At 50.9% G+C, this 22531-nt stretch overlaps 11 protein-coding genes; 5 read left to right on the top strand and 6 right to left on the bottom strand.

Annotated features, from left to right (window-relative positions):
• Window positions 1-257: 257 nt before the first annotated feature.
• RCC_10861 (related to dimethylaniline monooxygenase) lies at window positions 258-2296 on the bottom strand (the record flags this gene model as incomplete). XM_023776087.1 has 7 exons in its annotated part: window positions 258-1107; window positions 1165-1338; window positions 1387-1849; window positions 1951-1996; window positions 2056-2136; window positions 2182-2207; window positions 2266-2296. The coding sequence occupies 7 exons, from the start codon at window positions 2294-2296 to the stop codon at window positions 258-260; spliced, it is 1671 nt and encodes a 556-aa protein (XP_023631855.1).
• Window positions 2297-3079: 783 nt separating this feature from the next.
• On the top strand, window positions 3080-4111 carry RCC_10860 (related to D-arabinitol 2-dehydrogenase; the record flags this gene model as incomplete). XM_023776086.1 has 4 exons in its annotated part: window positions 3080-3149; window positions 3271-3554; window positions 3606-3724; window positions 3781-4111. 4 exons carry the CDS (start codon window positions 3080-3082, stop codon window positions 4109-4111), a joined length of 804 nt encoding a protein of 267 aa, XP_023631854.1.
• A 918-nt stretch (window positions 4112-5029) lies between these two features.
• RCC_10859 (uncharacterized protein) lies at window positions 5030-5707 on the top strand (the record flags this gene model as incomplete). XM_023776085.1 has 3 exons in its annotated part: window positions 5030-5326; window positions 5386-5509; window positions 5583-5707. 3 exons carry the CDS (start codon window positions 5030-5032, stop codon window positions 5705-5707), a joined length of 546 nt encoding a protein of 181 aa, XP_023631853.1.
• Window positions 5708-6001: 294 nt separating this feature from the next.
• Window positions 6002-7453, bottom strand: RCC_10858 (related to dienelactone hydrolase and related enzymes; the record flags this gene model as incomplete). XM_023776084.1 has 4 exons in its annotated part: window positions 6002-6341; window positions 6404-6573; window positions 6633-7066; window positions 7135-7453. The coding sequence occupies 4 exons, from the start codon at window positions 7451-7453 to the stop codon at window positions 6002-6004; spliced, it is 1263 nt and encodes a 420-aa protein (XP_023631852.1).
• Window positions 7454-7850: 397 nt separating this feature from the next.
• Window positions 7851-10464, bottom strand: RCC_10857 (related to multidrug resistance protein 2; the record flags this gene model as incomplete). XM_023776083.1 has 2 exons in its annotated part: window positions 7851-8492; window positions 8551-10464. 2 exons carry the CDS (start codon window positions 10462-10464, stop codon window positions 7851-7853), a joined length of 2556 nt encoding a protein of 851 aa, XP_023631851.1.
• An 899-nt stretch (window positions 10465-11363) lies between these two features.
• Window positions 11364-11675, top strand: RCC_10856 (uncharacterized protein; the record flags this gene model as incomplete). Its single annotated transcript, XM_023776082.1, has 1 exon — window positions 11364-11675. One exon carries the CDS (start codon window positions 11364-11366, stop codon window positions 11673-11675), a length of 312 nt encoding a protein of 103 aa, XP_023631850.1.
• A 297-nt stretch (window positions 11676-11972) lies between these two features.
• Window positions 11973-13638, bottom strand: RCC_10855 (related to neutral amino acid permease; the record flags this gene model as incomplete). XM_023776081.1 has 6 exons in its annotated part: window positions 11973-12020; window positions 12092-12257; window positions 12323-12757; window positions 12805-12836; window positions 12901-13340; window positions 13401-13638. 6 exons carry the CDS (start codon window positions 13636-13638, stop codon window positions 11973-11975), a joined length of 1359 nt encoding a protein of 452 aa, XP_023631849.1.
• Window positions 13639-14360: 722 nt separating this feature from the next.
• On the bottom strand, window positions 14361-16668 carry RCC_10854 (related to HNM1-Choline permease; the record flags this gene model as incomplete). XM_023776080.1 has 12 exons in its annotated part: window positions 14361-14710; window positions 14774-14864; window positions 14919-15026; window positions 15116-15121; window positions 15172-15257; window positions 15316-15617; window positions 15682-15882; window positions 15965-15989; window positions 16044-16080; window positions 16132-16160; window positions 16214-16437; window positions 16490-16668. 12 exons carry the CDS (start codon window positions 16666-16668, stop codon window positions 14361-14363), a joined length of 1638 nt encoding a protein of 545 aa, XP_023631848.1.
• Window positions 16669-17589: 921 nt separating this feature from the next.
• On the top strand, window positions 17590-18945 carry RCC_10853 (uncharacterized protein; the record flags this gene model as incomplete). XM_023776079.1 has 5 exons in its annotated part: window positions 17590-17871; window positions 17925-18149; window positions 18201-18343; window positions 18395-18560; window positions 18613-18945. 5 exons carry the CDS (start codon window positions 17590-17592, stop codon window positions 18943-18945), a joined length of 1149 nt encoding a protein of 382 aa, XP_023631847.1.
• A 478-nt stretch (window positions 18946-19423) lies between these two features.
• On the top strand, window positions 19424-20779 carry RCC_10852 (related to proline iminopeptidase; the record flags this gene model as incomplete). XM_023776078.1 has 3 exons in its annotated part: window positions 19424-19628; window positions 19861-20246; window positions 20330-20779. The coding sequence occupies 3 exons, from the start codon at window positions 19424-19426 to the stop codon at window positions 20777-20779; spliced, it is 1041 nt and encodes a 346-aa protein (XP_023631846.1).
• Window positions 20780-21045: 266 nt separating this feature from the next.
• On the bottom strand, window positions 21046-22379 carry RCC_10851 (uncharacterized protein; the record flags this gene model as incomplete). XM_023776077.1 has 2 exons in its annotated part: window positions 21046-21178; window positions 21232-22379. The coding sequence occupies 2 exons, from the start codon at window positions 22377-22379 to the stop codon at window positions 21046-21048; spliced, it is 1281 nt and encodes a 426-aa protein (XP_023631845.1).
• Between the last annotated feature and the right edge of the window lie 152 nt (window positions 22380-22531).

The following is a 22531-nucleotide window of genomic DNA, read 5'->3' as shown; positions in this document are numbered from 1 at the left end:
TCGCCTTTTACACTCGGGAGATTGTCACACAGCCGCTGACAGCGGTTGGACTTGGTGTTTCAACAAACCGCGTCATTTCACGGGAGCGTCCGCGCGCGCGCACGTGTCGGACTGCTCATGTGACAAAGATTCGCGCCTTCCCGACAATGCATCAGAGCATTCATCATACTTTGCTCCAAGATTCACAAAGCCAATATGGAACGCTTCGGGAAACAGCAGACTACACAGTTGAGAAGTCCAAGAAGACGCCTACATCTTCATGCCTTGGTGGTCCCCGTTTTCATCACCCACTGATCGACCAGCCCCTTGTAATCTGGCGGACCGTACGGTTCCGTCAAATCCTTCCACCATCCTTCCTTTCGGTTCGCTTTCAACCCAAGATCATTTACCATCAAGTCCACATATGGCACGGCATCAAAGGCGAAATCTGGAAGCGATGCCCCATATCCAATCGGATGTCTCCATTTGCCCCATTGAGTGTGAAGCATAACCTCTCGAGTGACCTCCTCCTTTGAACCGGCAAGTCTATCCAGACGTCCGTCTAGAAACGCCGTTATCCACAACGCTTGAACGCTGGCACATRTCGACGTCGATACCGAGCTTACCATTCCTGCAAACGCGATGTTGCGATCATTGATACGCGCTGGAGGCACCATGAACCTATACAGCCGAAACGGATCTGCTTTGGGCTTGAAGTTGAGAGGCGGCTGGTTTTTGAGGCGTGGGTAGCGGGAGAGAATCTCGGAATCATACTGCGTTGCGAGATCCTTTTGCTCGGATGGTGTCTGAGTGAGACCGATACCTGCAGTGCCAAAGTTCAAGAAGCGAATCGATGGCTCTTTCCTCCATCCGGTGGAGCAAACGAGAACGTCTGCTTTGAGCTCCGTTCCGTCGGTGAGATGCACCGTGTGGTCTGTGAGCCGTTCCACATCCGCGTTGTGGATTCTAATCTCCTTCCGCCTGATCATGTCGAACAAGTCGCGATCATAGTTGTGGATAGAAAGTCCTGAACCGATCCAGAAGGCCGGATTCCATGGCTTCAACTTTTGCAGTTCGGGATTCGAGTMATAGCCAWTGGCTGTTACCACTTCACCTCCAAGGCCGCCCCTTGAAATGGTCAGGATGCCCTTGGAACATGCCGCGAGTTTTACTAGAAGAACTCACCAAAACTTGTCGACGATAAAACGACCAATGGCTGTTCCATGCAAGAACCTTCTAGCCCATTCAAACCCGCCTTGACCGCCCCATGGACAGGGAGAAAAGAAGCTCATCCACCTGACGTGGAGCAGAGACTCTAACCTTTTCCCGCCCATGACATAAGGATACGAGATCCATACGCTAATCAAATGTCAGATGAATATTGTATATGATAAGACATCGACTTACGGCCCATTTCCAGAAGGTCTGATGACCATGTCGACCTCGACCCCTTTGTCGGCATAAGCATATGCAACATCCATGGCGGACTTTGCGCCTCCAACAACGACCGCTCGCTTCGAAGTTGAGATCGTGTCACCCTGCCGACAGAACTCCTTCGCGTGAAAGTAAGGTGCTCTAAAGATCTCTGCCCCGGGATATACAGGGAAGTTGGGCTGGGACGTCAACCCTGTTGCAACGATGACTTTGTTCGTACGGATCTTCTGCTTCTTTTCGTTGCACTCAGTCTCTATGGTCCAACCGCCATCCGAAGACGGTTCCAGAGATTGGACCCTAGTATTGAAGCGAGTCCTTGAGAAGACTCCGAACTTTTTGGCAAAATCGGTGAGGTATCGATGAAGTACCTTGCCGGGAATGTGGTCATCGTGAGTGATCCCATAGTTCTCTGGCACCATGGGAAAATCTGGGTACTCTGAGCCGAAGGATTGCAGGGTCAGCATTGTCCTCGATGTTCCCTGGGTGGATGCAGGCCTAGCATAGCTACTCTAGGCCAGCCGCACCTCACAGACTTACCATATGAACCGTGGAGATCGTTAGACTTTAGACCTGCGTAAAGCCGCTGACAGGGGTCGGACTGTTAGCGACGTCGCAGGCAAGAACAACGATTCTCAGACGAACATTCTCAGACCATGTTCCACCGCAACTGCTCTCAGCTTCCAAGACGACGACATTCTCGGTGGGATGAAGTTCAACATATGTCTCGAAGAGGTTAGCAATGCAGAGAAGTGAATGTTATGTTCATACTTTAGCTGCAGCCAAGCCGAACCAGCCTAGATTTGTCAAGAATGAGACGTGAACTCCAGTGCCATTGGGAGCATTTTCGCTTACCGGCACCTATGACAACCATGTCCTCTGCCATAATGGGTGGAATGCGTCTCGGCTTTTCGTTGGGACGGCTGTGTAGGGTCCGTGACGATTCGGCAAACTCCCAATCCGTTCTTTCTGCTCCTAGCTTGCGTGTGGAGTGCTGCAAAACCTCACAATGGCGTCTTCCGTGTATATGATGGTATGATTATGAAGGCCTCTAGATAATAGCAGGACACGTCGTCAAAGACGTTCGTGTGCTTCACTTCTGCTTGTGCACGGTCCGATTACTATAGATCAAGTCTCCGCTTTCTTCACCCCCGCAGGCCCAAACCCTCGTCTCCAGTTTTCTTCGTTCCCTCCAACCCGAAGGCATTAATCTACAGTCAGACTACCTAAACTCTGATAAAGCTCCCCTACAACCTAAGGTCGGTACCTGCGGTGCATACCATTGAAACCGACTCTCCAATCGTATTGAGGGTATAGATATGAGGGCTCGGTCCGGGTCCAGAGGTATGTCTCTGGTCAGGCATATCCACAGCCGAAGATGCGCAAAGGTGTCAAAACTCCAGCYCAGATGGTCCCTGATGGAACAAATCGGCCGGCAGAACGGTCTGGCTGGAACGCAGTCCCGAGGCAGGTGGAGAAGTTACAATTGACCTCTGAGATCCATGATACGGATTAGCTCGCAAGCAACATCGCCCAAGCAAAGACTCCGGAATAAGAAGACAAGAGGCATATTCGAATATTCACACACAAGATTTCGCCTGCAATAGAACAAGAAGCTAATCCTCACGCCGGATAACCTACAAGACTTTGTCTGCAATACACCTTCATCATGGGGATCAGCGCGAAGTTCAGCCTCAAGGGCAAATCCTACATCGTCACGGGAGGTGCGATGGGTATCGGTAAGTACTAACGTGCCTTGCAGTTCTGAGGTGTCTTTCAAACGACGCTTGGCATCAGTTTACATRGAGATAGGAGGTACTGTCTTGCACATCGCTAACCTTTCCTACCTCCGCTCTGCAGGATTTGCAATCGCCAAGGACATAGCCGAATCGGGTGGAAATGTGGCAGTTCTCGATTTGAGAAGGGAGCCTCTGGAAGATGTCCACGGTCTGGCGAAGGAAGGCGTCAAAGTCTCGTACCATCAATGCGACGTCTCCAGCGAGGAGAGCTTGAAGGGAGCCTTCGGAAGCGCCGTCCAAGCGCTAGGGAGTATCGATGGTATAGTGACTGCTGCTGGTATCGCTATTGACAAGCCGTTCGTCGACCAAAAGTGGGAAGAGGTCAACAAAGTCTTGCAGGTCAACGTAGGTTTCATGAGTTCTGTACCCAAGAATGTCGCCAACGTTGCTACCTAGTCCATGGGGTCTTTCTTTGCAGCACAATTAGCCGTGGCACAAATGCAAAAGCAGGGTACACCAGGCAGTGTTGTGTTCATAGCTTCCATCACAGCTCATGTCAACCTGCCTGGCTACAGGTTCGCCTGCCGAACAACCAAGTCTTTTCCCATCAGCTTGCTAATGTTTCGAACAGAATGGCCGGCTACAACATGAGCAAGGGTGGAGTCAAGATGATATCAAAAGTGCTCTCGGCCGAGCTCGCAGCGTCTGGTATTCGAGTCAATTCCATCTCTCCGGCCTTCATCGAGACAAATCAGACCCGTGGAGCGAGAGAGGGCACTTCCAAAGCTGCTGGCGATCTCATGCAAACTGCTCCACCAATGGGAAGGATAGGACAGCCAGACGAAGTCTCTCCTGCCGCCATCTTCTTACTCAGTGACGCTGCGGCCTACGTCACCGGCGCCGACATATTGGTTTCGGGAGGCATTCACACTGGTCGTGGTGGCGACTACGATATGTGCTGATGAGAGAAGTATGTCTTTTACATCATAGAACCTAGGAAGGAACGATCTTCGATACTAAGGGATTTGGAAGAACGTGTATCTTCAGGCGTGCCATGTGGCACAGTAAGACCGCGGAGTAAACCGAATAGTAGTCGCAAGCTGGAATCTGCTAGAACACGGCTCCTCGCAGTCGGTCGGCAGAGCTGCAGTGTAAGGTAGCTTCGACAATCAGTGCTGACATCTTGAAGAACCTGCGTAGGGGCGACTTCAACACCGGAGAAGTGAATCTGTCCCTAAAAGAACTCGAACGTAMACAGAGGGAAAAACTGTACACTCCGCCACCGCAACTTTGTAAGGTTTGTTGTTCAACTATATCCTCGACATGCTACTCTCCAAGACCTTCCATCTCCGACATGCTATTTTCAAGTCCCATCGTCATTTGTCAAGACAGCTACTGGTGGCCTCACAACGCTTGCCGTATCAGGCGTCCCGCCATGTCGATCATATGCATTCCTTCAAAGGAACATTCCATGGCCGAACAACCTTGATCGTATACACGCCACGCTGTTCCTATTCTGGTGCTCTTACTTGGGACTATGATCTCACACGCAGCCCCTCGTGGAACTACTTGCCCTTCGAAGCTTTTGCGTTTGGCGAAAGCTAGAGGATATACGGCGTCTCTTCACAACGTCAAGCTGGCTTGGCACTGGCACGAACTGTCTCCTTTAATAGCATCAAGATCGACGTCAGAGAGTACGCCTGATGCGTTCATTGGGAGGGTCAAGTCTCGACAGGTTTGATGTTCACAATCTATATAACGAGCATGTCGTTGCCGGACACATGGCTTTTCATCAACACAACCATCACCGCAAACACTACTACGATTCCCGACTACCTACCTACTCCTGATACCCGATCACCAATACCATTTTAACAAACATGTACAAATTCATCACTCTGGCCTTGGCAGCCGCTGTCTCCGCCCTCCCAGCCGGAGGTTCTCCAACAGATCTCGAGAAGGGCGAGTTCCGAACCTTCATGACCGTCTCAGTCGACAAGCAAGTTTCGCTCAACGGCATCAGAAACGGAACCAGTGAGAATCTATCCATCGTTGGCGAGCGAATCTCTGTCTATCCCGGCACACAAACAGTATCGGAACGCAACACTCAAGATCCCGGCGAGTCCATTAGCTTCCACGTAAACGGGGAAAAGTACGGCTGGGCAGTCACTGATGTCGTAAGTAAACCAGCCATATCATTTCTATCAACAAGTACTGACAAGAAATTCAAATATAGGGTCACGCTTGGGGCAACGTTCATCCTGTCGTGGCAAGAAAGGGGTATGAAGGGGACTTTAAATTCCACACTAGCAATGGAGAAATCACACATGACCTTACTGCTACTACAAACAGCTTCATGGGTATGTAATAGTTTTTTTTTGCCTTCTCAAGAAGCTTCCTTTAAAAATGTGGCTGATATTCTCGTCTCTCTAGCTTGCGATAGCAATATTAATGGAGTTAATATTAGTGTGCTTGCTTGGGGTAACCCCAACTACGATGGCACTCTTCCTGAGGGCTGCGCTTTCACTAAGGTCTCTATGAGCGAGCCTAAGGAGTGAAGGGGGAGCGATTATAATGGTGGGAGTGTAAAAGTAGTCTGATCAATAGGGAGTTGCATAGCGAGGTGATAGTTTGATAGGAAATAAGCATACCGTTTAYACCAATCGTACAAATCTGGCGATGTGAGTGAGTGCAGGCACGCGGTAATCGATATGCATGACTCTCGCAAGATTTCAGAAATGGCAAAATTTCAAGAATGGCCCCGAAAATGACCAGCATGAGTTTGATGAGCTGGCTTGGAATAGTATATCATCGACGCCCTGCCTACACAATCCATCTTTGGAACACTCTCTTCAAACCTCCTTAGCCTGAAACCCAAGCATCCGATTCGACTCAACAGAATTCTTATCCCTCATCTTCGCAACCGTATCCTTACCCGCGACAGGAATCACAACCTCAAACCTCTTGTTCAACCCTTCCGCCCCTCCATTCCCATTCATTTCCGCCTCATCATCATCATGTGCAACAACAACAACAGCAAGCGGTAGGATTTCGGGCAAAATTCCAATTTGACGTAACGCAGTGCCTTGATCCCAAGTAATGTGTTCGTGATATAATCTATCGCCTCGGATATTCACCACGGCCATCATTGGGATTTCTACGTATTGATATGTAGGTGGTACTCCAGGAAATCTGTAAAATTTTTTGTCAATATACTGTTTGGAGCATATAGAGAGGAATGTATGGTGACTCACAGCCAATCGACCATCATATCATGCGTGAATTTATAGATGAATTCATCCACAACTCTATCAATCCCTACCGTCCGACTGATGAGTTCCAGCTCCGTGTCTAGGGGATTACTAAAGATGAAGTGATTGGTGTAGAAATCCGTCAGGGATTTCCGTCCGATACCTCCTGTAAGCTACTCAATTATCAATATCATATGTGAAAGGAGCGCTCTGCAGATATGGACGAACTTACAGTGGGGACATGATTGACATAGGGCTCCTCGACCATTGTCGCCATAGTGTTCTCAACAGATCGATCTCCGAATTCATAGTAAGTGTGTTCTTCCCACAGTAGCTCCAAGTCGAATGTAGGACCGTCCATATACTTCTTCAAGAATGCGAGGTTTCGGCTATGTGAGACTGCTTCAGTCGCATAGTGGARATCCTTATGGAATGGGATTGGGAAATGGGCATTTTTCGAAGAAGCATACTCGTAGACTTTACTATCGGCTGTCTGCTGGATTTTGGTCTCTGGTTTGCCTGTCAGGTGGTAGATTGTAGGGATCGATGCGTGTGAGGAAATGGATGTATGCTGAGAAGCTTCCGCGTAGATTGCTGCGACGACGATTCGATCTTTGAGTCTTTCCACAGCGGAGGCGGCTCGGGACCACATTTCTGCATCGTAGCCTGCGGTGATGATATCAGATCAGCGCGTGGAGTCAACAACAAACTTTGCCAAACGTAGAGAGACATACAAACCAAGCCGACCTTGTTCTTTGGTTCACACTCTTTACACTCATTCAGTTTTTGCAGTGCAAGTTCAAGTGCAGAGGGAGAAGCATTGTGCTTGATCTCAACAACAACATAGCCCTCTTCGGCCCATTTCATTCTTAGCGAAGGAATGCCATTCTGGATCTCAATGTTAAATTCCGCATTGGAAGTCAGGAGGATCAGACCAGGTCCTGAGCCTTTTCTCGATAATGGTCGGACGAGAGTTACTCCTTCAGCTAGTACCTCTAGTTTCATGGGTGGTWCTGGCTGGGGTGGACCCGATCCATAGGCAAATTCCGGCATTTTTCGGTGTGTTTGCGGTTGATCAAGTTATATTGATTTAAAGGGGTAAGATTGCCTGCTATATCGAGATATACATACAGTACATCAATGGGATGGACGAATGAAGTCGTAGTCGGCACTGGGCAGCTGGATGATTCATCATTCTAACTGCCGGAGCCGAGGTGGTGGACGGCAGAATTAGACACCGTCTAGATGTCGACGCGACAACTCACTGGCTTGGAGGAGTCCAAATGACAACTTCCACGGAGGATCGTCGTGAGCCTGTTTATAGCGTTTGAATTTGTATCAAGAAAGGTAACCGAGGAGAGAATGCATCCCAATACGTGCCTGCGTCCTGTCTCTCACTATACAGTGTAACATACAAGTGATGGATCGCCGAAAGAAAATGATTCACTCTTCATGAGAATCCCTTCCGATCCCCTGCACCCCCGTCTCGAAGGCCGGTCTTCTCAACGACCGTTTCCGCCGCGTTTTGTTCGCCTGACTTGACCCTGACTTTTTCCCACTGCTCGCCGTCCTTTTCAGCATCAACGACATCAATGACCTCCCGATCGTCATGCTCCTCGAGTCGGAGTTTCATGCGTTCTTCCTCGGTCAGCTCCCCCTCRGCCTCTGCCTCCTCTAGCGCAGCCATCTTGGTCTTCTTCTTCTTCTTCTTGGAGTCTTCATCCTCAGGCTTGCCTCCGTTCAACTGCCATTCCATGAGCTTCGCAAACGCGCCTTCAGGWTCCTGCGAAATTTCCCTGTAGCTACCCATCTGCGCAACCTTTCCGTCGCTTCCTATTACAATGATGGTGTCACTGCGTTGGATCGTGCTCAATCGATGCGCGATGGAAATGGTTGTGTTGTCTCCACGGAGGAGTGTCTGCAAGGCTTGATTCACAAGAGTTTCACTCTCGGCATCCAAAGCAGAAGTCGCCTCATCCAGGATGAGAATGTCTGGTTCTTTGAGCAGAGCCCTGGCAATCGCAATGCGCTGCTTCTGCCCACCAGATAATTGAGTGCCGCGAGCGCCGGCGAATGTTTCGAGGCCGTCAGGCTAACAGAAAGATTCAGGTTAGCACACACTCGTGTTGTATTCGGGTTGCGGTACTCACGAAATCACTAATGAACTGACAATTCGCCTGTCGTGCTGCTGCGACAATCTGGCTTCGGCTTGCATTCGGGCGACCATACGCAATGTTTTCAGCGATGGTGCCTGAGAAGAGGACAGGCTCTTGYCCAACATAACCAATCTTCCGTCTCAACTGTTTGGCATTCATCAAGTTGATGTCTCTGCCACCAATAGTGATGGTACCAWGAGTGGGCATGTAGAACCGCATCAAAAGCTGGGCCACGGTACTCTTGCCTGCACCAGAAGGTGCCACAATAGCAACATTGCTACCTTGTGGAATCTTAAAGGTGAGATTCTGGAAAATCTGCACAGCTGGCCGAGTCGGATAGGCGAATGCCACGTCTTTAAACTCGATCATGCCGCGCGCGGATCGTACCATCTCACCCTTAGTCGGGCTGATGGTGGGCTCACGGTCTTGCAATTCGAAGAGACGTGATGCAGCACCGACACCTTTCATCAGCTCTGAGTAGAATGATGACAGGCCAAACAAGGAGCTTCCTGCGTAACCAGTGTACATCAAGAAAGTGGTGAGGTCGCCCACGCTGATGGTACCAGATTTTACCATGCCACCTCCGACGTAAAGGAGTGCTAGGAACGTCATGTTGCCCATGAATCCGGAAGCCGAGAAAAAACTGGCAGAGATAAAAGCCTCCTTTCTGCCCAGGCCAAAGATCTTACGGACTTGTGTGTTATACCGGTGCACCTCTTGTTGCTCTCCTGCGAATGCTTGGCTGGTGCGAACGTTGCCGAGTCTCTCTTCCGCGATCTTTGTCAAACTTCCYAGATTCTTTTGTATCCTTCGCGAAAGATTCCTGATGGCTCTTCCGTAGAAGAATGCCGCAAAGGCAACAGGCGGAAATGCGACGGCAAGAATACCAGTCAGCTTGACACTGACATATGCCATCAGTGACAGCCCTGCCGTTGCCGATACCAGAGATCTCATGCCGTCGGAAAGATTCTGAGTGATGGATTTACCGACGATGATGGTGTCACTCCCCAGTCTGCTGATCAMGTCTCCCACGCGATTCGCGTCGAAGAACTCGGCATTCTGCACGAATGTGCGCTTGAAAAGAGAACTACGAAGCTTCGTCACGATGCGCTCACCCACGATCCTGAGTAGGATGATGCGGCCGTAGTTAGCACAAGCACCAGTAGCCAAGAGCATGGCCAAGCCGATGTAAAAGTGCTCCATCTGCAGACCAAAGAGAGTGCCTTGTTCGTTGGTGGCGGCGTCCATGATCTTGCCAATGCTGAATGGAATGGTCATGGTGATGCTACTGCTAATAAGGAGGAAGAGCAGCGCCCAGCTGAGAGTGGGAGCCTCTGGACGGGCGATCGACAGCAGACGTACAATCTCTCGCCATCCACCACCAGTCTTTCCCTCGCCATCCTTGCCTTCTCTAGACAGCTTTGCAGAGAGATTGACCTGTGATGCTTTGGCGGCGCGGTCCGACTTCTTGAAGTTTTGTGTGTCATCTTCCGGGTCCTCGTCCGCGGGGTCAGAAGAATGCTTGACCTGGTGCCTATACGGCTTTTCCTGCTCTTGAGTCTTGAGCGAAGTTTTGTCTCCGTCTCGCTGTGGAGGTGACGTCTGCAAAAATCTTCTCTGGACAACGTCCTGCCTTGCAAGGGATGATCCGGCGATTATCGAGCGTGGGGTTGAGAGCCCTAGGAGGGAAGTATTCCGTGTAGAAGACAGCCCTCGCAGCTGACCGACTACACTGTTCAATGGCTGAGCTCGCAGTGCCAGCGGAGCTGATGGCTGCACAAGACTTCTCCCAATTCCCGATCCAAATTCCCCCACAGCACCGGTCCGTCGTATTCTCGTAGTGTACAGCGCGCCATTGCCCAAGCTATCCCATGCTCGACACGCCAGATTCGGTGCACGCATGGCCATCKCAATCCCCGATCCTGCTCACTCTGAGCCCTTCTTTGACGCGCGAATTCCTAGTCGACTATCGTTCCCCGTCAGTTCGCCGCGACATGTTCGATGACGCGGATATGTGTAGTAGTCTCGCCAGTCCGGCGGGTGAGGGTGAGAGGAGGTAGAGTGAATCGAAGGTGGAAAATGACTGATCGGACAGTAGAGAGCCTTTTCCAGTCCGGTGGAAGTCTGCAGTCGGACGGTCCGAGGTAATGATGGAATGGCGGTTCAATGTTCTAGATTTAACAGCACGCGGTGATGATGGTATGAAACGAAGCAGGGGTGGCTTTTGAGCTGCGGGCCGAAGCCGGAGACCGAATCATACCGAATTCTGGGGACGCAGCTGCCACAGCTCCTTCCACAAACGCTCGTTCCTGCAGACTCCATGTTCCTTCCGTACCACATTCGCTCAACGGCACAAAGTGAGGAAACGTGGTGTAGATATTCCTTGGTTTTCGATCGTAAGCAAAATTAGCCCAGCWCCCGTAACCATGCGAAAGATTGGTCGCACTCTATATATTCCACGTTATTCCCTCCCCAGAGTTCCCATCATCTCAATGATATCTCTTCCCACGCGACGTCAACATCAACTATTGTCCATCTCCTAAGACCTCCTTTCCAAGTTCAACCAGTCACAAGTGAATTAGCCGCAAGTTCGCTGCCCACATACTCAGATCATTGAGGTGTAAACATCTCAAAAGCCAACAAACGCAGCATGTCCGCGATGACTGCCCATAGCACCGTCGGCCGTTCGCTCGACCAGGACCTATAAAAGGCAACCAAGATGCTCGAGGACGATATTCTCGAAGAACTGCCCCTCGATCTGGAAAACAACCCGGCTTTCCCGCGATGCCAGCGTCAAGATTCTCAACATGCTGGCCGCTATTGTTGAGGATTGGAACCAGGCCAATGAGTACCGTTTCGCGTCCGAGATTCTTCGGGATATGGCCAGGGACTTCCACCCAGTAGGCCGCGATGCAGGCATCGATCAGTCACTTGGCAAGATCCGCGTAGAGCTCGAGGGTCTCAACGAGTCCTTGGACCCGGATGTGGTTTCGCTCCCAGAAACCGCCGAGGAGCTGTATGTTCGTCTGGACGAGTTCGTCATCGTTAGGAGCTCTGTAGAGGGTCGCGTAGAGGACAATGAAAGGATTGAGCTCGAACGGGCAGAGTCCAACGGCTAACCGGCGAGATGAGGTGATTTATGATTGAAAAGGCAGCACTCAAGGCTCACGGTCCAGAGGTAGGATGGCAGACTCCGTGATTGTCACCTCTTGTCCCAAGATTCAATGTAGAACCAAAATCCCGAAGTAAAATTGGACCTTAGAGCTTCGTCCCATGGATCGCAAGAAACAGAGTTTGACCAAAAGGGTTGTTGTGAGCACACAGCACTTCACATACAGTAAAGGCGCGCTCATGCGGACTGCATCAAGACTTTAGAAATAGAGGAATCATGAGATACGAGGGAATATATGAGTCTTCTATGTGCCAGCTACACAGCTGAAAGGTTCGGTAATGGCTCCGGTGTCCTGGATGGAGAAATAGCAGTCAGCATTATTCTGTCATCACAATCGACAAGCTGTATCAAAGGTCCACTTACATATGCAATCAGAATACCCCTGATGTTCACATACAAGCCCGCCACGCAGATGAACAGACCTGCTACGACAGTCGAAACTGCCATGAGCGTGCCAGGCCATCGCGTTCTCCAGGAAAGTGTGCCTGGACCATCGTGATACGAATCGTGAAGCCAGAACATTCCCGCGCTGAAAGCAAAAAATGTCAGCCGAATAAATCAATGGTAGCAAGTCAATAACAGCCAACGACTTACATTCCATAAGTGAACCACGCTGCAAACGACGCTGCAGTAAGACCAATCAGGTAGTTGAAAATTGGTACTCCGACGGCCAGCACAAAGGCGATGCCGTTCATCAACGCAACAAGTGCTACCCAAACACCCCAGCCCAGAATCGTGTTGGAGTGGAGATGGTGGGAGTTTCGGAAAAGTCTGAGAAAGAGAATCTTGCTGGCCGTGTGCGTGTACAAGGATCCAGCGATCAAGAGGTTGGGAATGGCAATCCCGTATGCGGCTTTCGCCCAGGTTGGATCAAGGGAAGAAAATGAGGGTGATTTGACGTTCATGCCGATGTAGCCGTAGGTGACGGCTGCGAAGATCGCGTAGTAGGATGTGGCGAAGCCTTGTAGAGACCACGCAGCCTTCATGGCGTCACGAGGCTGCTTCATCTCGGACATCAAGGCGAAGAACCTGCGAATGGTTAGATGGATAGGATAGCACAGCCGAGTGTTACTGACATGAAGTGTCCGCAGTATGCGAAAACGGGGTTCTGGAAATCGGTATAGGTTAGCATAGTCATTCACCCAACTCCGGGAAGACAATAAAGGACTCACAGTGATGCTAAAAAAGGCCGTGTAAAAGTCCGATGACCGAGTGGCCACGACGACTACTGGTTCCGCAGGGAATGGTCCTTTCAGACCTGCGCCGACCATTCCAACGGTTCCAGCAACCAGAATGCACAGGACGCTGGGGATAGACATCCAGCCTAGGCCGTCAAATGTACGTGGAAGCGAGCAGACAAAGGTTGCCGCGGCGAAGATTCCCGCAAACTTCAGGTTGCATAGTCCGTTGTCACTCAAGGCCGAAAGGGCAATTTGTCCGGAAAGCATTTGGCCACCTGCAAGGCACACGGCGAAGAGAAGAGTACCAAAGGAGAAGATTTCGCGTCCAATCGGTCCATACATGATCATTCCAGCGTCGCCCATGTTGTGGACCTCTGGGTGGCGAAGCTTGAACTTGACGAGTAGCCATGAAGTGTACAGGGCGAAAACACCTAAGTTGGGGAGCTGTCAGCCAACATGCCAGACAAGACACAAACATGAGAGAAGCTTACCAAAGAATATGATGAGGATCAATCCGGGCGCCATCCCGACCGTCGCCAGCGACGAAGGCAAAGAGAGCATTCCATTGGAAACAATCTCAGCAATCATCAAAATCGCCACGATTTGCCAGCTAAGTGTCTTGTATTTGATGTCATGCCCCTGTTCGTTTCCAAAGACGTCGCGTTCGTGATAATTGTCAGTCGGCGAGCCATCGCGGCTATCCCAAGCCATACCAGCGGACTTCTCCATGTTGGCGTTGGGCTTTTTTTCGCGCGTGCGTGCGTGCTGTCGGTTCCTCTCACGCAGGGTCCGGGTGGGATGAAGAGGGTGGACAGCGAGCAGCGGACAGTTAAGATCAAGATCGAAAAAAACGTGGACCCACGCGGCGAGCACCTGGCAACGACGGGATGCTTCGTTAGCTGATCCCGGGATGATGCCTCGTTAGCTAATCCCGCTAAGATAGGAAGGTGGCTTGCCCAAGTCATCTCCTTCATGTTGCCGCACGCGGGGTGGTCCTAGCAATCAATCTACGGAGGTGTCCGTCTTGCTCATCCCGGGGCCTTGGCCCGAGAGATCAGCAGTCCACAGAATCTCTCACGTGGCTGGACATGGCTCTGTGGATATGGCCCGCGCCACCGCCGAGAGATTGGCTGTCCAGTCCGAGCCAAAAACTATGAGGCTTGCAGCTTGTTCTGGGTGGAAGTCAATTCTCAAAGCTGAGTGGTATCCCTGCGTGACGCCATGTGATGAGCTAGTGTTCGCTAGGTACTGTCCCATGTGTCGAGGGTGGTACTGTGGTACGTCGAAGACAGCTTGCTGGGCACCGTCATAGCCCTGYGAGCGATGGAGCCACAGCAGATGCGAGATTAGCGGGTACCTGATCAGATGTAACGCTACGGTGCGTGACTCCGTATCGAGTGAGCGAAGCCGGTTTCAACACGTTCTCGAATTTGCAACCCCTTTCCAAGGCCCTAGTCCAGTTTTCGGACATATTCTACAGGACCAACATATCTATGCCTCGCCCAGACAAAATAGAACACTACACCCCATATTGCGATGGTGCTGAAGACCAGACTCGACCAGTTCATGCTGGACGGAGCCAAAGCCGGCAAAGGCTCCGGCGGGAAGAATGCCATGACGAAGACGACGGCGAGGAAGGCTAGCGAGATCAGATTGATCGGCAAGCCTAGTCTTCCCATGTTGAACTTTGAAGGCAACATGGGTTGTCCAGACAGACGTCTCCAGACAAAGCATCCGATACAAACGGCGTACGACACCATGAGTGTACCGTTGGTCAAGGAAACCAAGTTATTGAAAGCAGCTTCAAAGTGGTCGGTCAGCTGTGCTCGCAGACTTCTGGTGAATACGAGAAAGTGAGACGTACCGGTGGAGCCAACGTTGATCAGCGACAGCAGGCATGAAATAATCGTGGATGTTACTACGGCGTTCAGAGGCACGTCAAGCGTCGGACTGACCTATTGTGCAACGATCAGTCTATAATCAAGAAGCATGAAACGCAAGCTGCYTACTCGTGCGAGCCACTCAGAGTAGGGTGTCCCATTATCTCGACTAAAGGCAAACATTTGGCGACTTGCAGAAGCCATGATTGTTACAGCACTGAACGCAWCCATGAATACCWGAAAGATTGGACAGTCAGTAAAGCTTCGGTAGGGAAATCGCATGACTTGGGTTGCCGGTTGCTGCTGAGCTCTTTCGGTGAACATACGATGATCTAGAGCCGTTAGCGAATGTTGATTGTAGGAACTATGTCTGAATACTCACAGATGCCATGGCATTCGTCGCTGCCAGGGACTGGGTCGAGTTGTAGAACATTTCCAAGAAAGGATATCCCGTTTTCGTTTGGAGTACTGTAGGTGGCGTGTAAGCTGATGGGGGAAATATCGATGCGGGAGAAACCGGACGTACCTGTTTCAAGGTCACCGATACAGTAAGCCACAGTGATGGCAGTCATCCAGCCCATGGCACCGTTGATGGTAGTAGCCCACATCATACTTCGAGGAAGCGTATATGCTGCATCCTTCAATTCTTCCGACATGTGGACTGACGCATCAGCTCCAAGCATAGGAACAACCGACGCCTGCATTCCAATCAAGGCAGAGAGTCCAGCACTGCTCCATCCGGGATTACGAAAGGCGGACCAGGCAAATTCTGATGTTGATCTCGGGGACAGTACCCAGAGAGGTACGAGCACACATATGAAGCCGTATCTAGAGAGAAATTTGAAGTCAGCATTCCGGCGCCGGAATTACCCCTGAATCAGAGCTCACGCACATGTGAACTATCAGAATAGTTCCTTCGACCAGATGCAGTCTTGTCGCAAGGAAGATGTTGAACAAAGCACCGAATAAGAGCACGGCCATGACAAGCAGGGTTCCGTGCCAACGCTGATATGTGTAAGCGTCTCCATAGTTGAGCACCAAGAGGCCTTGAATGATAGTGCCTGCTTGGAAAGCGATCGATGCCTGAAGCGCCCTACCATACCGGTCAGCTAGTCTGTTACGAGGCTGGGCCTAGTAAGGTTATGAGGGCGAAGATCCTCAGAGGTACAACATACTGCCAGCCCAAAACTCCAAGCCATCCTACGAGATGTGTCAAAAACAAGGTTGAAGAAGATGCACCTCAACGCAACATACCCACGACGTAGCTCAAGAACCGCTGGTACTTTCTGGGCTTATCAAAACGGTTAGTGAACGTTGGATCGCACGTTGATGATAGACTAACCGAGAACTCGGAGACCCAGTGATACTGGCCTGATATGCATGGTCAGTTCAAGTTGCCTTCAACAGGAACTCAAAGAACCTGCCTCCAGTTGTCGGTGCCATGGAGCCCATCTCAGCCATGGATAGATAGATCATGGTGAATCCAATCCACACACTCAACCACGTCCAGACCAAGCCCGCGGTCCCGCCATTTGCCAAGGCAATACTCAAACCTGACAATAGCGATTCCCACGAGCACATCAAAATGGCCGAAAAGCCCAACATCGAGACCAGCTTGAAGTTTCTTTGAAGCTGCTGCTGTTTGTTCCTTTCACGCAATAAGTCAGCGACATTCACTTAGCGGCAGTAGATAGACCAACATTCTCGCCATATCACGCATGTCAGCGGCGTTTCCACCTCGAGTGGCCTGCCATGCTACCTCTCTCGAAGGCTTATCTTCCGCCATCGGTGCCCAGTTCGAGTCCGAGTTGCCTGTGGCAGTGAAAGTGGAGGGGTGAGACTTGTGTGGGCTGTAGACACTGTCTTCATTGCTAGACATTGGCAAAGGATGACTGTCGACGAGGATATAACAAGCACTCGATCCAACCGGTTCAAACTCAGATCAGGGCATACCGGCAACGTGTGCTGTGGTATAAGGGAAGTTGGGACTTGGGCGTGCGCGGCTGAAGTCCATGTCCGTGCAGGATCGTGGATAACACATCCATGGATCTTGCCGGGTGATTCTGAAATCCGCCATTAAAGTTAAAGACAGCCTACCGGTAGCCGAGAAGATCCCCACCCTTCAAAAGTCTTCCCTGCATCTGCATCCGTGCTAGCACAGTAGAGAGCCATGCCACCCTGTGCTGTGCCGTGTAGGATGCTCGGTTCTACCACTTTTCCTGGGAGAGGAGAGCCACAGACCTTCGCCTCGGCCATGAAGCAAGTACCTGTTGGTCATACTATGTTATCACATTCGAGAGCCCTCTTCCAGGTCCCTTCTCGACCGACGTCCAGATCGATATCAACATCATCATCATCTGCCGTTGAGATGCTAAACCCAAGGTGTAGTCCGCTACAATTTCGGCACCAGACCATGCTGGCACCTGTTAATAATTGTGCTCGTGCCGCACCATGTTTGTGTCCGCCGGGAAGCCTACCCGAAGCGCCCTAGCACAAGCATTAGATGTCGATAGCGCCCTGCATGCTGCGTGATTCAAGCTTGCATAACCTCTAATTGGCCCAACATGACCAGGTGGAGCCGGCAAGCAACGCACCCGCCCAGAAGTTGCATACATTTAGCCTGGTCCTGTAGGAAACGTGCCGAAGCCGAACTTGCGCGCAAGCTTTCTCTCGTCTACCGTATCTGTACACCAACGCTGTACAACATCTTCTAAACAAGTTACCCATCTGGCCACAGTCTTGCTTGCCGTMAGCCGAGATGCCCTCGGAATGATCATGATCCAAGTCGTCTGCCTTTGAAATGGTCCGTGACGAACTTTTGCCTCCGTTGGCGAGGGTCACCGATCAGGATCAACGAGGAGTCCTGTGGATTATTGCAACAATATGTYTGTTGTTTATGACCCTCACCTTCGCCGCCCGAGTCTTTGTGCGATGGATGCGGTTTCAACCAGATGATTATGCGATTTCCGCTGCCTGCTTGCTGGTCGTGGCTCAGACGGGCGTATCATTCGCGGCTGTCGGTTTGGGCCTTGGAACTACAACAACCACGCTCGAAGATGGCAGTATTCAGACCATCTGGCGAGTAAGTCCTTCTCGCAAATCTCCGAAATCGTCCACCTGCTCACACCCACCCAGCTCGTCCTTGCCAGTGAGGTCTTGTTCATCTTGGCCATCTTCACAGCAAAGGGAGCTGTGCTGCTCACGATAAGAAAGATCTTGCCACCAAATATGACCTTGAGAATTGCTTTCACATATACGATCATGGTCGTGGGAGCGCTCTGTTTGGCCTCCGTGCTCGCCGTAACCATCAACTGTGATAGCCGTAGCCTCTTTGCAGAGGAAGAGCGTCGCTGTCATCAGGTAAGCGATGTTTCGAGTGTTCAAAAGAGACCAAGATTAACAGTTACAAAGTGGCCTCGGTGGACCGGCGTCGCTATTGCAGACTCTGCGACAGACATATGGGCGTTTGGTCTCTTCTGCTGGGTCATATGGCCGCTCCAGATGCGCGTCGGCTACAAAATCACTTCTACGGCACTGCTAGGTCTTCGACTCATGTAAGTCCACGGAGGATTAAGCAACTCAGCGGATGCTAATATGCGTGATAGATGTATAGCTTTTACCGGCGTGCATGCGCACTACGTTGCCGTCTTTGAGCGAAGCACCAAGCCTTCTGTGGACGTTATAACCCCACTGGTCTGGCAACAGCTGGCTCTCACCTATTCACTACTTTCGGCCATGTCAATCGCCCTCAGACCTTTCTTCCGCGACTTCGTAAGTGTTCCTCTTCGATTGTTACGTCGCATTCAGCTGACATGAGCGGCAGCACTCTGGGATGGGTATGGATGTCGGGCATCTCAACGAAGACAAGTACGGGAAAGGCAGTACCATACAAGACAGCGGGGCATTTCAGATGAACAACCTACCCTCCAAGCAGCAGAAGTCAGAGGACAAGAACACAGCACCTGCGCAAGACGGCGACAGCGATCACGAACTTGTCGACACCTGTGAAAGGTACCGTGGGACGAAGGGTGATACGCACTACGAGGCCGCCATCTTCCAAGGTGATCGAAAGCCAAGCAGCGGCGGCGGCGGCGTTAGCCCCCATGATTTCATCCGGYGCGACGTAGAATATGTCGTTAGTTATGACAAAGCATGAATGTACAGAGTTCCGTCAACCCCTTGTTGAAGTGTGTCTGGAGTTGTTTCATGAGTAGCGGTACGGATTTTTGACTTTCTGCAACGACAGCCACATTTGCGCCTCGAGACCAAGATCCGCTGAGCGGGGAAGCTTTCGAGTATACATCAACGCTGGCTTTGATGATCAGCGTGCGAAGGGCGCTCTCATCGTCATCGCAAAGAAGCCAGACCGCTTGAATACCTGTATGAGTATGCAAAATCGCTGACCTCTTGCTTTGCTTTATGGCTTGGCGTGACGGAGCTATATGGATTGAGCTGCATATATTTTGCCGCCGCTGGTCTGGCTGGCACCTTCCAATTTTTGCAGCTACAAGTGCGGGGTTAGGGTTAGGATAGACCATTTACATTAATCGAGTCTCTCGTCTTTGGTACTAATCTAGAACGACACAACTACCACTTACACTCTCCTGTCTGAGTGCCGCGGAAAGAAGAAAAAAATGTCGTACAACATCCCAACGCAAGAGACTCCCAAGCCGCCTGGCCAGGTCCGGCCATACCCTGCTCCCACTTCGACTGGAAAAGTGGAATTCACAGTACCAAAGACTGGAGAGAAGACAACGACCATATATCGCATTTGGGGCCAGGTGACTCCTGAGTCGACACCACTTGTWTGCCTTCACGGCGGACCTGGGATGTTGCACAGTACGTCACCTACAGCACGAACATTTTCGTCCAAGGTCTGGTGAAATTGAAGGTTGCCGCCCTCCCAGTAGCAGTTGAAGATGTTGTCGTTGTGTTTTCGGAGAGAGAGCATTTTTCGATGGGATATCTTATCCTTCGTAGCGTTGTCGTTGAGTCGCTATATGGAGAGCCGGCAATCTTCATCTTCACCAGGCCTTGGTCAATGGAACAGCTTTTGCTAACGTGCGCCCAGACTACATTCTTCCCATCAGCTTGATCTACGCAGACTATGGAATTCCAGTCATCATGTGGGACCATCTGGGCTGCGGCGACAACACTCATCTCAAACACCACGCCGGAGATACATCCTTCTGGACATTCGCTCTTCACATTGCCGAACTGGAGAACCTCAAACGCCACCTCAATATCCAAGACTTCTATCTTCTTGGCCAGAGCTGTGGCGGCATGGAAGCAGTAGAGTATGCAGTTGATCACCAACCCAAGGGCCTCAAGAAATTGATCATCTCCAACTCTCCTGCTGCGATGCCAACTTGGAGCAAAGCGTGCAATGGGCTGAGAGCTGCTTTACCACAAGATGTGCAAGACGCTCTGGWCAAGCACGAAAAGGAAGGCACAACGGTACGCAAAAACACGACTATAACTCGCCTTTGTTTGCCGCATTGCTAACGTCTTTTGCAGGGTACGTTTGACGACACCAATAGCCACATACATTTAGCACAGTCACTAATAATACCCTTCTTTACCCAGCATCGAAAGAGTACGAAGAAGCAACCATTGCTTTCTACCGCCGTCATCTTTGCCGTGTTGATCCATTTCCGCCAGAAATCGAGGCAAGCCTGGCTGGCGTGGCTGCGGATCCAACGGTGTACAACACGATGAACGGCCCGAGTGAGTTTACTGTTGTGGGAACTGTAAAGGACTGGGACTATACTCCCAAGTTGCATACCTTGACAAATGAGAGTATCCCTGGCGGTGTCTTGTTGATCAATGGAAAGTACGACGAAGCGCAGGATGAAGTTGTGTGGCCGTTTTTCCACAACATTGCGGCGAGGACGAAGTGGATTACATTCCCATTAAGCTCGCATACTCCTTTCTTGGAGGAGACAGAGGCTTACATCAAGGCTCTTGGCGAGTTCTTGCAGGCTAAGTAGGACTTTTCGTGGAGTGAATCGACGATGATGCTTGCGGGCAGGTAGTTACAGGCACAAAAAGAAGATTTCTAACGGAGAGCTCCACGTTCTCGGATCATGTCTTGCTAAGGGTTGCATTGTTATTGCAGAAAGCACAGCATTCCGGGTCTAACCAGTGCGGCATACTTCTGTTTCACCGCCCCTTGCACGCCCGGATCGATGGGTGGAGAGCAGTAAGTTGGAGCTCGGTCTCGATTACTTCCACCGGAGATAGCAGAGCCGTATTATCAGTTGAAGCTCACTCTCGTCATCGGAATAGGAGGCACCATTTTCAGCTTGGCAAAGTCCTGGAAGGTATCGAGCATCGCCTCTGAAGAATCAACAAAGCCATGCCATCCAAGCTTTCGGCTCTTGTCCATGCTATGTTATCATCAGCATAAGGAGATTCTCTTTTAATATCAATTAGCACATACCTGAAAAGAAGCGGAGCTGCTCTGCACAGCGTTCCATCCAGGAACCCAAACACCCTATCAACATCTTCTAGAAGTCCGTCCCTGAGTGCGTATTCTTCCGCCAGTTCCTTCCAGGCCTTCTGAACTTTTTCCGTTTTCGCCCAATCGACAGTGCGGAATTTCCTCCTTGTGATGCCCTTCGGTCCATATCCTCTGGGAAGAAACCTCGACTCAACTTCCTCATACACATCGCCATCTTCAGGTCCTCTCGCCTCAATCCCAAACCAACCCGCAATTCTCGGCCAAGCTTTCTCCCAAGTAAAAGCCGAGTTGTCGCAAGTATTGTACTTCTGATCTCTAGGTCCTAGCAATACAGCCCATTCTTCCTGATAGGCATTCAACTGCGCAGAAGACATGGATTGCGGCATTTGCCAGGAACTGATATCCCCAGGGAACACTAGCGCTTGATCCAGCTTTTTCGCGACAGAGGCATAAACTGCGAGAGGGAATGCACAGTTCATCGCTGCATTAGGGACAGCACCGACGATTGGGCCCGGCATATGGATGTTCCAGCCGCAGCCGGTCTCTTTGCACCAGGCGAATAAGAGGTCCTCCTGGAAATAATAGAAATTATCCTCATCGGGAACCCTTGGATCGGTCTCTTCTTGTGGAAGTCTCGTGGGTCCGAGATGACCTCCGTAGTTCTTGGCCCCTGTCTGGAGCATGAACCGTTTTGGGGTAATGGAGGCCTTTTTCATCGCTTCGAGGAAGTTGCAGAGGAGCTTGGAATTGACGTCGACTAGATCTTGGGCGTTGGTCCACAAGCCTGCCCCGGGTTTGGGAGTTGGCTGAATGTAACTGAAGAAGAATACGTAGTCTGCTTGGACTCGGTTGTTTTTCAATGTCTGAGTGATCTCCGAGGGTTCTTTGAGAAAGTCCAATGGTATGTGTTCAACGTGATTGGGAAGACCGCCTTCGACGAGAGGAGGTCTACGACTAAGGCATACAATTCGTCTCCATCTTTTGGGATCTGCAGATAGAACTCTGAGCATATAACTGCCACTTATGCCATTTGCTCCGGTGATCACCGCCGTCAACCCAGAATGTTCGTCCGGGTAGACAGGCAGGCCATGGAAGATGCCTTGATTTCGGATTTGTTGTAGCGGCATGACAGTGAATCAATCGATGGTAGGTTGCCGCGTGAAGTGGGAGGTCTGTTGGAGTGTACCCGTTGTTCAAGAGACAACATCTCAAGCGGGGTTGCCAGGTGCCGACAAGCGAATAATGGAGCTTCACACAGAGCTTCCTACTCTGCGGGTTC

Source organism: Ramularia collo-cygni (genome assembly GCF_900074925.1).
Source record: "Ramularia collo-cygni strain URUG2 genome assembly, contig: RCC_scaffold25, whole genome shotgun sequence".
NCBI classification, from domain to species: domain Eukaryota; kingdom Fungi; phylum Ascomycota; class Dothideomycetes; order Mycosphaerellales; family Mycosphaerellaceae; genus Ramularia; species Ramularia collo-cygni.
Note: the sequence above shows the minus strand (reverse complement) of the source record. Positions and strands in the feature narration are given on the sequence as shown.